Source organism: Lithobates pipiens, unplaced genomic scaffold (genome assembly GCF_037356315.1).
Source record: "Lithobates pipiens isolate NorthernLeopardFrog02 unplaced genomic scaffold, aLitPip1_a1.2 Scaffold_18, whole genome shotgun sequence".
NCBI classification, from domain to species: domain Eukaryota; kingdom Metazoa; phylum Chordata; class Amphibia; order Anura; family Ranidae; genus Lithobates; species Lithobates pipiens.
The window spans coordinates 571,678,217-571,692,860 of NW_027507758.1; the positions used below are offsets into that span (position 1 = coordinate 571,678,217).

The 14,644-nt window shown below is 41.8% G+C and overlaps 1 protein-coding gene across 1 annotated transcript in view; it reads right to left on the reverse strand.

The window, feature by feature from the left end:
- The window catches only part of LOC143989031 (squalene synthase-like), a 65,720-nt gene that overhangs the window by 32,656 nt on the left and 18,420 nt on the right, over window positions 1-14,644 (reverse strand). Inside the window, exons 4-6 of the mRNA XM_077489032.1 lie at window positions 13,968-14,151; window positions 5,729-5,857; window positions 2,627-2,818 (exon numbers count right to left, since the gene is read on the reverse strand). Coding sequence (XP_077345158.1) covers window positions 2,627-2,818; window positions 5,729-5,857; window positions 13,968-14,151 — 505 coding nt within the window. The remainder of the gene's footprint in view (window positions 1-2,626; window positions 2,819-5,728; window positions 5,858-13,967; window positions 14,152-14,644) is intronic.

Here is a 14,644-nt window from a genome sequence, read left to right on the forward strand (position 1 = left end):
CTAATTGCCAGCTCTCTTCTCTCTCCACTGTTACCAGCTGTTTCCGATGATGCTCGTCTAGCCTGCCTATATAAAGTCTTTCAGATCATTTCTCCATTGCCTTCACATTTGGTCACATCACCATAAACCATCTCCTGCTGTTGTTTCAAGACCCCTGATGTCTGGACTGGCTGATTTCCCGATCTGGTTTATGAACTTTGGACTGGCTGACTACCTGATCTGGCTACTGGACTCTGACTTGCTTGACTACGCTTTTTCCTATTTACCTTTATATTTTTATTAATAAACAAGTGTGATTTGATTGCACTTCTGTCTCTGTCTGTTTCATGGTTCCTGACAGTGTCCATGCGAGAATCGTTCTCCGTTTGTGAGTGAAATATTTTCTACCTATGATATTAACTAATAAAACAGTATTATACTGTGCTGTCTCTCTCTCCTTCTCTTCATGTGTTTCAGATTTTAGTCTGCCACCCAGTGGATTTTTGAAAGAGCTGCAACACCTAGACCAAGAGAAATTTTACACATACTGGTATTTATTCAAGAGTTGTCTGTGGGGTTTGTGCTGATTTTGTATGTTTGGAATTTTGAAGGTGGTACTGTGTAAATGTAGATAAATAAAGTACTTTCTTGTAAACAGAGCTAGTCCGGAAACTTTTTGATACCACCTCATATTACCCTCATCACAAAGATCTCCAATATCAGCCCAGCCAGTTCAAGCAGATCACCTTCAATGACTGAGATAATATTAGTATCCAGGCTCAAAAAATGTAATACAAAAATATAGTGCTCACTGCTGAATATAAAAAAAAAAAAAAACACACACAATCACAAGTAATGAGATGAGAGCCTAAGTCATACGTTTCAACCATCCTGGATCTTGCGGGACTGTCCCGGAAACTGAGCAGAGTCCCATCATGCAGATCTCAGTAGTGTCCCGCCAGTGGAACTCTGCAGCTGTCATCTCTTGACTTTGTCTTTATCTCTCAGCAGCATTGTGCTGTTGTTCTGCTTGGTCTCTTATCACAAGTAAGCCCAGTTTTGCACACAGTGGTTGTAGTGAGGAGCTGTGTGCTGTAGCCACTCTCCTCCCCCTCCTCTCCCCCTGCTCTGCTCCTGATCGGGATTGCTGTATTTGTGGAGGATCTCCTTGTGCTGTGCTGTGTTGTGTACATGCAGAGTCTGGATTGGGCATATTGCTACTTCTAATCCCCCCTCCCGGCCATCATAGAAAAGTGCTACAGCCATTGCTGAGAAGCCATGGAAGAGGTATTTTCTGTATCTGTGCCCTACTCACATAAACAGGCTGTTCTTCTCATTGTAATCCCCTGCTCTGCTAGTACAGACATTTGTAAAAAAACTTCTATTAGATACAGTAAGCTTCCGGCCTAGCTCTACCCTAAAGAAGCCCCACTTATCTCTTGACACATGTTTGGGACCATTTATACAACAGTTATACAGCGATCGGAGCTATAAAAATGCACTGATTACTGTGTAAATGTCACTGGCAGGGAAGGGGTGAACACTAGTGGGCGATCAAGGGGTTAAACATGTTCCCCCATGAGTGTTTCTTACTGTGGGGGGGATGGAGCTGACTGGGGGAGGAGATATATCTCTGTTTGTAATTACTACAAACAGCAGATGTCTCTTCTCCCCTGTCAGAACTGGGGGACACACACACACACACACACACAAATCCCTGCTCTGGCTCTCGTGCCCACGATCATGGATGGTCGGTGGCGATCGTGCCTGCTGGCCAAGCGCATCAGGTCACCAGCCTGCTATAGCTTTTAAAGGGGCTGACATACCAGTACATCGTTTTGCGGTAACGAACCACTTTGCTGACGTAAATTTGTGTAAGACAGTCGGCAAGTGGTTAACTATGTTCCTTTAGGCTACGTGCAATATACAACGCAATTTAGCCACATCCACTTTTCGGGCTGTGCTTGATTGTCAATTTCAAATGTTGGGAGGTATGCTAATATAAATCTTATGAAGCAGCACTGCTGTCCTAAGTAGGGAGTGGTGTGTGCCACTGGATGGATGAGAACCAATAGCCTGCAGGCAGCCACCTCTCTCCTCTTTATGGATGGTTTTATGTTATGTTATTCATATTTATATTTGGTTGTGTACACTTTATTATTGCACTTGCTATTTTGTTATTCATTTGGAGTGTTTGCCACATTACTTTTCTAGTTGCAGTTTTATTTTTATAGATGATATTACATGTTACACATTCATATTTTTTGTACTGCAGCTCTTATATTCATATGGAGTGATCCACTTTTTGCTTGCAGCTTAATTCACAGTTTATAGCTGGAGGGCAGAATTTCTATTTACATGAGCGCTGTGATAGCCTGTGATTAGCTATCACTGTACAGAGCGCCTGTGGTTTTCTTTTTTTTCCCCCCTTAGCTAGAGGAGTAAAAAAGTGTAAAGCAAAGTAAGTGTGTTTAAAAATAATAATATCTATCTATCTATCTATCTATCTATCTATCTATCTATCTATCTATATATATATATATATATATATATATATATATATATATATATATATATATATATATATATATATTACACTATTTTGTACCAACTTTTTCTTCAGCAGTGGGAAGAAGACTGTACTCACCTCTTTTGGCCAGAACTCTTGGCCATTCAGCAGGTCTTCCAGGAAATCACGGATAATGTTGGGTTTCTGCAAGAACAAACCAAAAGAAGTGGAGAGCTTCTTATCCTCTCCTACAATGGGATCCTCCAGCCCCATGACAACGAATATTACTGACATGCCACGTGTTACCGAAGCGGATACACGGTCACAGTACTGTGGGGGATGAAAGATGAAAGACATTACAGGAAACAAAAAGTGATTTTTAATGCATTTTATTGCATTATTATGTTCGGTATTTAAAAAATAAAATTACTAATCAACATTTTTTTAAAGTTATATAGTCAGGGAAATACAGTATAATTATTTCGTTTTTACTGCTTCTAACGGTTTTGTAGATGGCTCTAAGCTAGGTTAGCAGCCTTTTTATCTTATTTTATACTTGCCAGAGCCTCTACTACCTATATGCAGCCCACTTGAAGCCTTACACCTTTTTACACCTCCTTGATAGTTCTGTACCCCTGAACGTCATTAACCACTTGACCACTGGGCACTCAAACACCCTTAATAACCAGACCAATTTTCAGCTTTCGGTGCTCTCACATTTTGAATGACAATTACTCAGTCATGTAACACTGGACCCATATGAAATTTTTGTCCTTTTTTTTCACACAAATAGAGCTTTCTTTTGGTGGTATTTAATCACTGCTCGTTTTTTTATTTTTTGTGCTATAAAAGAAAAAATAACGAAAATTCTGTAAAAAAATGAATTTTTCTTTGTTTCTGTTTTAAAATTTAGCAGATTAGTCATTTTTTTCTTCATACATTTTGGCCAAAATTTATACTACTACATATCTTTGGTAAAAATAAGTACAAATTGGTGGATATTATTTGGTCTTTGTGAAAGTTATAGAGTCCACAAGCTATGGTGCCAATATCTGAAAATTGATCACACCTGAAGTACTGACGGCCTATTTGAATTCTTGAGACCCTAACATGCCAGAAAAGTACAAATACCCCCCAAATGACCCCTTTTTGGAAAGAAGACATTCCAAGGTATTTAGTAAGAGGCATGATGAGTTTTTTGAAGTTGTAATTTTTTCCCATAATTCTTTGCAAAATCAAGATTTTTTTAACTTTTTTTTTTCACAAAATTGTCATTTTATCAGTTTATTTCTCACACACAGCATATGCATACCACAAATTACACCCCAAAACACATTCTGCTATTACTCCCGAGTACGGTGATACCACATGTATGAGACTTTTACACAGCGTGGCCACATACAGAGGCCCAACATGCAGGGAGCGCCATCAGGCGTTCTGGAGCACCCAGGACAATTCTGACATTTCTCTCCTACATGTAAAAATCATCATTTATTTGCTAGAAAATTACATAGAATCCCAAAACATTATATATGTTTTTTTAGCAAACACCCTGGAGAATACAATGGTGGTCGTTGCAACTTCCCTCTGGCATGCTTACTACTTGGAAAGGGGTGCCCCCTAATGCCGTACATCCGAGAGATCCTAGGAGAGTGAATGGAGTGGCAACATCAGCCTGTTCTCTGACCAAGCCATGCCCCCTTACTACTGCAGCTATTGCAGAGAGGACCTGGAGCTTTAAAGTCATGTGATCACATGTAAAAAACAAAATACGCTAACAAAAGCTATTACACAGCGATATGGCACACTTGCTTTCCAGTTGAGCCACATCCATGTGCCCCCCACATTTCTCTGTAGTTGCTGCTGCCATCTTCAGGACAGCCTCACAGATGATCGGTGCAGTGGTGGGGGCAGTTACAAGCACCGATCCCCTTGTATAGCTCCTCCTCCTCTCCCCCCCCATGGCTGTCAGGGTGATCGGTGCTTGTAACTCCCCCCACCAATGCACCAATTATCCCCGGTTGTCCCCTGTGTCCTCCCCGTCTCCTCCTCTAGTCCACCCTTGTCCTGGATCTGTAAGGATGGAGAGCGTAATTTACCAGCTCCTTCCTTTTCCGAATGCACAGTCAGTGATCATTGACTGTTCATTTATAACTGAGCATTGTAAGCAGAGTTTATGATGCTTTAGTTTATTAATGAACAGGAATCTGTGTCCTCAGTCCCTTTCCCTGTCTCAAAAGGGAGATGTCAGGGTCTGTTTAGGGGTCCCTGATATCTCACCAAAGCCCCCCATCCCAACAGGGTTGATTATAAAAAAAAAATGTATAAACACTGAAACCGTCCACTCCCCCCCCCCCCCCCCCCCCAAAAAAAAAAGAAAGCACTGTAAAAAAAAAAAAAATACAGACACTGGAAAATATGTTACTTGGTTTATTTTCTGATCACAATACCAGGAGTGCTCTGTGTGCCCAGATCCGCCCGGGCTGTTGCCTGTGGTAGTTGCCACCACTGAACACGCCGCCTCAGCTCCCAATATTGATGCCCTCGGGTTGCCTACAGTCCCTGACATTGTGCCATCAAGTGCACAGATACTTGTAAGTGATCTTTGGGGGGGAGGGGGTGTTTGTTGACCTATCCTCTCCTTTACTGATACAAGTTACCTTACCTAGACAACATATTTTCCATTTTCAGAGACAACAAAGTCACAAAACGCATCAAGCTACCAGAGGCCATGTACTATATAATTACATTTATATCAGATCATTGTGCCAATACACATTTAACCTTATATATTGTGACAGGGGTTAGAAAGATCATAGACCATGCAGGGGCTATCGTACAATATATGTATATCCAATCTTAAAATTTGGTGGAATCCTCAAACCTTATCATGCGATTCATTTTTTAATCATGTTATGATCAGTTACCACTGCTTTAGAAATTGACAATATGCAGGTAAGCATTTCTATGTATATGGTTATTAAACGTATGTAAATATGTGTTTATAGAATAATAAATCATTTTATACCCACCACTTCTTAAATTGAAAGGGATGGAGGCACATGACCTTACCAGACCATAACCTCATTTAAAGTCCCAACTTCCCCCCTTTTCCCTCAATTATAGTCCTTTATGGCTACATCTGTGTGGGGGATGAACTCATCTAGTGATTAAACAGATGGGATGTGGAAGTAATCAAATACTGTAAGTGTCCTTTGCACTAGTAATGTCATTTCTCACCTTCTCCCAATCTTGTACAGACTCTATTTTCTTCTGTAGGTACTCCACCATCCCAGCCGCCATCTCGCAAGCACCATTGGCAATCACCTCCTGGTAGGCCACAGCCAAGTTCCTAAACTCCCGAGAGATCTGAGAACAGACCAGAAGAAAACAAAGTATTATCAAATAATAAGGATGTTTTACTTATTTGTAAAATAATTTTTATTTTGAGAGTACAGTACAGGACTCTAGAACCTTTACATCATTCAACTGAGGACACTGGCAAACAAAGTTGTTAGGAAGTGCCATATAAACCCTCCCACTCACATCAATTTTCAGTCTTTTAGAAGGCAATCAGAGGAAAACACCAGGACAGAGGGCAGAGTGTCCTGTACTGTATTCCATGAAAAGAACAGAACACAGCTGAAGGTGACATGGGCAGAGGCCTGAGAAACAGATGCCTGGTGCTGAAAAGCCCAAGAGACACTGGCTATATGAAGGCAGTGAGCCTTAACAGGGAAAGGAGTATTCCTACCCCTCATGGTGTAAGACTTACTTATAACCTGCCTAAGCCACCTAGAAATGGGGAAATAAAAATGCAGGACAGCTCTTGCGAGAGACCACAGGCAGAACAAACAGAGAATTTGAAGTACAGATGAACACAGTGGATGAAAGATAACTCGCACCGCATGTTCTACTTCTAAACAATGTAGAGAGACCTCTTTGGAATGCTTTGGAGCAAAACAATGGCAGGACTAGGTCCTCAACAAGGTGGAAGGAGGAAACCAACTTAGGCAGAAAGTATGCCAGAGGCTCCAAAATTCTCCTTGTCTTTATGAAAAATAAGGAAAGATTCTTTGCAGGATAAAGGCCACCAATTCTGGGTCTAGTCTCACTGACGTAATAGCCACGAGAAAAAAAACCTCAAGAGTAAAGTCAGCCAAGAGGATATCCAAAGTAGACACAAAGGGAGGCTTTTGTAAAGCCACCAAGACCAAAAATGGGATACCAAGGCTACACAGATGTATAACAAGGGGCAGCGATGAGAGCCATCCCCTGAACAAAGCCCTTATCAAAAAGAGTGAGGCCAGCGGTCAATGTAAATGGTTGGCTAATGCCAAGATTTGACCCTTAAGGGTGCTCAAGGCCAAAATGTTGCTCCATACCATATTGGGAAAAGGACAAAACACCTTCCATGTAGTATCATCTAGGGCAGTGATGGTAAACCTTGGCACCCTAGATGTTTTGGAACTACGTTTCCCATTATGCTCCACTACACTGCATAAAGCATGTGCATCATGGGAAATGTAGTTTCAGAACATCTGGGGTGCCAAGGTTCACCATCACTGATCTAGGGAAACTTCTGTAGTGCTACTACTGTAGGAGTCGCTGGATAGGATAAATCCTCTGTTCTTTGCCTGGTTAAGTGTACAAAAATACAATATCACAGGAATTCACTGAAAGGTAATACTTGGTAAGCAACAGTAGTGCTATATCAAAGAAAAAAACAGGAACCAAACCAGATAATCAAGGCAAACATAATATATTGTCACCCAATAGGGTTGGTAACTTGTCAAGCAATACATTGATTAACCATGGTAATAACACAATTTAGCATACAAAGTAATTAACAGTAGGGACTAGGCATAGGACATTTGGGTCCAGATCAGTATAAACACAAAAAGTATCATGGACAGTACTCAATTTTCTCCTTCATGATGCCCAAAAGTTAGCATGGACAAGATTGCCCCAAGGCTGCGTGAGTAGCCCCTCTGAATATAATACTGTGTTAAAGCAAGTATTGGACCAATAGTCCCCATCACACCCAAACAAACAACGTTTTGCTTCAATACATAGACAATTTGCTTATTTGTTCTGATACAAAGGGCATTTGTAGCAGAGAAACAGTAAGCCTTCTCATGGTTCTCTATAACAGTAACAACAAAGTTAGCAAAGATAAGCTACAATACTGCCAAGAGAAAGTGATCTTCCTGGGTCACAGCATTTCACATGGAATCCGTCACCTAACCCCAGATCGAGTTAAAACTCTACAAAACTTTGAAAAGCCAAGAAATGTATGGCAACCAAGTGCCTTCCTGGGGTTAATGGGATATTGTACAGACTGGATTCCAAATGCATCAGAACTTATGGCTTCTCTATATGAGGCTACAACTAGAAACCCTTTCAAGCTCACATGGGACAATGAATTGCAGATGGAGCTTATTCAAATTTTGTCTGAAGCTCCCACCATTGGATTTCCTGACTATACTACGACTTTCTCATTGTTCTATCATGAAGTCAATGGATTTGTTGCAGGTATACTCACTTAGCTACATGGAGACAAACAGAGGCCTGTGATGTATGCATCAGCCACAATAAACCCTGTCATCAAAGGCTCCCCCAGTTGTATGCAAGCCATAGCAGCCTGCATTTTGCTGCTAGACAAAGTAACGGAGCTTGTACTAGATTCTGCTCTGACCCTGTATGTGTCTGCCAGTAGATTTGACAAGTACCAGTCTGTTGTTTTTGCTCCATCAAATTTAACAATCAAACAATGTGTTACTTTAAATCCGACTACTCTTCTTCCTATAATTGAAGATGCAACAAATGGTACTGATGTAGAACATGAGAGTTTTTCTCATGATTGTATGGCTCTGATGGAGGTAGAAAGGGCCTCCGTCACACCAGCAAAAGATGAGCCTTTATCAGATTGTGACACACACTTATTCGTAGATGGTTCCAGACTGATGATGGTCAGCCACACACAGGGTTTGCTGTAACCACTACAAACACCATTTTACATCAGGAAGCATTGATACCCCTGATGTTAGCACAGGAAGCAGAGTTGTGTGCTGTAGTCAAAGCATGTCATCTCCTAGAGACACTGACAGCAGATATGTGTTTGGAATAGCTCACAATTTTGGGCCTATTTGGAAAGCATGGAGCTTCCTGACTAGTGTAGAGAAGCCAGTGAGACATGCAAAACTCATAGAGCGGCTATTCGAGGCCTTTCAGAAACCAGCAGAAGTTGCCATCTTAAAGGTAAAAGGACATGCGAGGGGAAATTACATGACAGCCAGAGGAAATGCTTTAGAGGACCAAGCGGCAAAGGATGCTGCCCTTATGGCATTTGGAGTCACGCCCGCTGTAGGGGTCCCCCAGGTAGCAGTGGGATGTAGAAACTTTAATTCAGTTGCAGAAGCAGGCCCCTGATGAAGAGAAGGATAAGTGGATCAAATGTAATGCTACCCAAAATCAGCAGGGCCTGTGGAGTGCTGATAACAGGTGGTGTCTACCCAGGAGTTTGTACCCAGCTTTAGCACAACTGCCACATGGCATCAGTCATCTTGCTAAGGGCACGATGGTGGCACTTACTGATTGCTATTGGATAGCACATGGATTTAGCGCATTTGCAGACAGTTTTGTGCTTCATGTCTCACTTGTGCTTTGTACAATGCAGGGAGGTCTATCCATGTTCCCCAAAAGCATTCTCCTAAGCCAGATTTCACTTTCCAAAGAATTCAAATAAACTACATTCAGATGCCCAAAATAGGCACCTATGAGAACGCTTTAGTGTGTGTTGACATGTTCTCAGGTTGGCCTGAGTGCTGCCTGGTAGCTAAAGCAAAAACAACAGCAAAGAAAATTTTGAATGAAATAGTTTGTAGATATGGAGTTTCTGAAACTATTGTGGCAGAGGAACCCATTTTACTGGGAAAGTAATGAAAGAGGTAATGGAAGCCCTTCACATACAGCAAGCTTTCCATACACCTTATCATCCACAAAGTAGTGGCAAAGTTCAGAGACTTAATGGAATTTTGAAAAAACAGATGTGCAAAAATTAAAGCAGATACAGGAAAAAGGATGGGTGGAAGCTTTGCAATTAGCCCTATATTCTGCACGAACTACCCCTAAACAGCCACATGGGCTGTCCCCTTCAGATTTTATAAAATGAGATTTTATAAAATTAGATTTTATTTGGAGGGCCACCCAAAACAGGGCTATATTTTCCACAACAGTTGCAGGCTTCTCACTCTAGTTTGTTAGAATATGTTCAGATTGTCAGAAACCATGAACCAGACCGAGACAGAAGTACAGTAAAATCACACTTGTTTATTAATAAAAATAAAAAGGTAAATAGAGTAAGTGTAGTCAAAGCATAGCCAGAGTCCAAGACAGAATTCTGTAACCAGATCGGGTAATCAGCCAGGCCAGAGGTCAGGGATCCAAGTAGAGGAACAGCAAGCAGGATAAGGAGCCAGGAGGGATGTCAGCAAAGCCAGTCTTTAAACAGAAATGCAGGAGATAGTTTCTTGTGATGTGACTAAGGCAAATGCAGAGATCAAGTGAGCTGGATGGCTTTAAGTAGGCAGGACTGACAAGCAGAATCAACAACAGCTGGGTAACTGTGGAGAGAGATGGGAGTTGGCAATTAGCTGACAGCCGAGTGGTCAGCTCAGAGAAGGAAGGGCTGAGCCCTGCCCTGACACAGATTTTGCAATGAACATTGAATAAAATACATGAAGGTGTTTATAAATCTATCCCCGACCCAGATTCTGTTTCAAGTATTCACAGAATCCAACCAGGTGATTGGGTCGTGGTCAAGCGACATGTCAAAAAGCCGCTAGAACCAAAATTTGACTGACCCCATTTGGTGGTTTTGACAACCGGTTAAAGTGGTTGTATACTCATTTTTTTAACTTTTACCTACAGGAAAGCCTATAATAAGGCTTACCTGTAGGTAAAAAAAATATCTCCTAAACCTGTACGGTTTAGGAGATATTCCCCTCGGTATGCGCCGCTGACTGCAGCGGCGCATGCGCACAAGGGGATTCTCGGCTGAAGGTCCGGCAGTGGCCGGACCCGTCCGGGATGAAATCTCCCGCGCGCATGCGTGGGAGTGGCGATATCGTGGCTCTGGCCACTCACAGCGCCGGAGCCGTGATACCCGGAAGAAACGCAGAGGGAGCATGTCAGCTCCCTCGGCGTGGATCGGGCCAGATGTCGGGGCCTCGTTCTAAGGTAAGTATTTCATAATGAGCTAGTATGTGGTGCATATTAGCTCATTATGCCTTTTGCTTTGCAGGTGGTAAAAAAATAAAAATAAATAATTAGCGGGTTTACTACCGCTTTAAGTTGTAAGGAAAGCCCACCTGAATTCATGTCAGTCACTGCAAGAAAATCCTGAAGTGATGATATCCTTTGAAAAAACGATGATGATGTTTCTTTTATTTTTGTTGTTTGTGAGGACTGCGACATGTAAAAATAACTCTTTCATCCAAATGTTAAAATTGTATGCAACCCATAGCAATGCTAGTAACTTCTGGGTGTGTTCTCACTTACATCCCCAAACAGGAACAATACCCTTGAGAGCAATGCCATGGTCAATATTATTATATTCCAGATCCAGAACTAAATAGAACCCTTTATAGTACAAATTGCTCACAGTACCCAATATGTGAAAATATCAGTTACCTGAGATTCCATGTTATTGCTTCCAGTTTTTTAGGAGCAGGTGTACCGTCCATACGTAGAGGGTTATATTATATATGTGGAAATAAAGCTTACGCCTGGCTTCCTACTAATGTTACAGGAACATGCTATATTGGGAAGTCAGCACCTGCTTTGGCTGTACGCAAAGATACAGTGTGACCAGATCAAAGTCCAGTATACCCTTTTATTGTTCAAAATAGAGCTGTTCACTGAAGGTGACATGGCATGGTCATGGTTCCCTTCCTGGACAGGATGGGGAATTGAAGCAATGAAAAGAATAAATAATTACACTAAAATTGTAGATGAGATTGTTAACCTTACCACCACGGATATAGGTTTATTAAGTGAAGAAATGGCTCAGCTTAAATAAGTAGTATTTGAGCACAGATTAACGCTAAATTATCTCACTGCAGCTCAAGGTGGGATGTGTAAGGTATTTCGCACAGACTGTTGTATTTACATTTCTGATAATGAGGACATTATTAACCACTTTCAGACCGGACCAATTTGCTGGTCAAAGACCAGACCACTTTTTGCGATTCGGCACTGCGCCGCTTTAACTGACAATTGCGCGGTCGTGCGACGTGGCTCCCAAACAAAATTGACGTCCTTTTTTTCCCACAAATAGAGCTTTCTTTTGGTGGTATTTGATCACCCCTGCGGTTTTTATTTTTTGCGCTATAAACAAAAATAGAGCGACAATTTAAAAAAAAAACGCATTATGTTTTACTTTTTGTTATAATAAATATCCCCCAAAAATATATAAAAAAACGTTTTCTTCCCTCAGTTTAGGCCGATACGTATTCTTCTACATATTTTTGGTTAAAAAAATCACAATAAGTGATTATTGATTGGTTTGCGCAAAAGTTATAGCGTTTACAAAATAGGGATAGTTCTATAGCATTTTTATTTTTACTAGTAATGGCGGCGATCAGCGATTTTTATTGTGACTGCGACATTGTGGGGGACCCATCGGACATTTTTGACACATTTGTGGGACCATTGTCATTTATACAATAATCACTGCTATATAAATGCAGTGATTCCTGTGTAAATGACACTGGCAGTGTAGGGGTTCTAGGGGTGTGTTACTAACTGTGGGGGGGGTGGGCTTTCATTTAGTGAACACTGATCTCTGCTCCAATCACATGGAGCAGAGATCAGCATCACTAGTTGCTAGGCAGAATGGAGAAATGTTGTTTACAACGGCATTTCTTCATTCGGCCACTCCGTGAGACGATCGCGGGGATGCCCGCGGCGATCGAGTCCGCGGGTCCCGCGACCGGACTCACGGAGGTCCCGACCAGCGCGGGAGCGCGCCGCCGGCGGCGTGCTCCCGATGGCAGGGCGGCAAATTTAAAGGGACGTACATGTACGCCCATTTGCCTGCCCGTGCCATTCTGTCGACGTACATCGTCGTGCACTGGTCGGCAAGTGGTTAAAGGGCATCTTGCTAAGATAAGAGAACTACAGAATAAGGCCAGAGATATTGCTAAAGATTGGTGGAACCCCTTTAAGGGTTTAGGAGGTTTTTGGTGACTTTTTATATGGCGTAGCAACATGGTTACAGAAACTAGGCGCTTACATTGTGATGTTCTTAATTCTCATATTTGTCATTTACTTCCTCATCAGGCTATGCCTCTGTGTGACTACTCCCTACACCAACAAATGGTCCACCAGCCCCGATGAACCTATTTTTGTGATAAAGCTAGGAGAGATCTGAACAGGATGCTGTCTCTCTTTGCGCCAATGTAACAGGAGTTACCAGCAATCGGCTGAATGTAACTTGGAGAAGAATGGTGTCAAATAAACAAAAGGAGGGAAATGGCATGGACATTCACTGTATTGTTCATTTAAGCACAAGAGACTCCAGTTTGTTCTCACTGTTGAAATGTGTTCTGTAACTTTCACCTAACACACAGAAACATCTTCTGCTAGAAGCTCTCTACTCCCCCCTCCCCTCTCAAGGTTTTACTTTTGCAATTGTTCTATTTGCTAGCTTTTAATAATATATTTCTATTTGTTAGCTTTTAATAACATATTTCTATTTGTTCGTTTTTAATAATATCTCACACCACCCCTTTCTTATCTATGTATAAAATAACATGTATTAATACATTTTGACATTGAGCAGACATTTTAAACACAGTGATTGAGTCCTGTGAATCTGTTCCTACAGTATTAACTTTGTTTTAGCCCCTGTACACACGGTCGGAGATTTCCACAACCAAATCCGTCGGATTCTGCCCGTCGGATTTTGTTCGTCGGATCTTGTCCGAAACTGTTGCATACACACAGTCGGACAAAGTTGGCGAAAAATCCGATCTTTCAGAACGTGATGACGTAATTTTGTTACGATGGGACTACATTCAGGCAACTAGCCAATAGCTTTGATGTAGGAATTTGATCTGAGCATGCGTGGCACTTGGTCTGATCAAAATGCTCTACACATGATCTACATATGATCGGATTAGGTCCGACCGGCCCAGTTGGTCGGGAAATATTTCCAACATGTTGGAAAATTGGGTCCGACGGAGATTCGGACGGAATCAGTCCGATGCATACCACACACAGTCGGATTATCCGACGACACGGTCCAATAGGACACATTCCGACGGATTCTCCGACCGTGTGTACAAGGCTTTAGAGTCCCAATCAGAAATTAGTCATAACTCGATCTACTGACTAGTCCAATAAATGTGCTTTGAAATGAAAAATAATGCCGTGGTAGCATGGTTCACATAAATGAGTCCCTATCTTTACTCACAGTTGGGAAATCCTCGAGCACTTGGCGACTATTCTCCTTGCTGTCCATGAACCTCCAGTCAGGCTGGTACAGGAGATTGTGAAAGTTTTTTAAAATGGGGATCTTGGTCTCCAGACTGATAGTCATGTCATCCTCCACAGTGTCCATAGCCTTCATAATCAGATAGAAGATACAGAATATGTGCCTAAGGAGTACAGACAGAAGACAGCTCCTTACAATCTAATAATACAATTTGTGCAACCTAATACAACCCACCCTCTAGTGATGCCCACTTCTGTTTAAATCACTAGTACATGCTACTTCCATTGTTGGCATCCTAGGGTGGTATTTCCAGCTACTTAAAAATGAAATACAAATAAACTAGTACACGCTACTTCTGTTGATGGCATCCTAGGGTGCTATTCCAGTTAATTAAAAATGAAATACAGCAATCATAGGCTAGATTGACCCCATCAGATGACATCCCATCAATGCTAAGGCACTGATGCTTGTGCCCAAATTTTCCAAAAACTGTATTTTCTAAAAATCGCATTTAAAGCAGAGTTCCACCCAAAAATGGAACTTCCGCTTTAAGCACTCCTCGTCCCCATTTTTGGGGGCTTTATTAGGAGGGGGACTTCCTGTCCCACTTCATCCTTCCGCCCAGGGACCGCCAAGGCGACTCCTCCTTTCGCCTT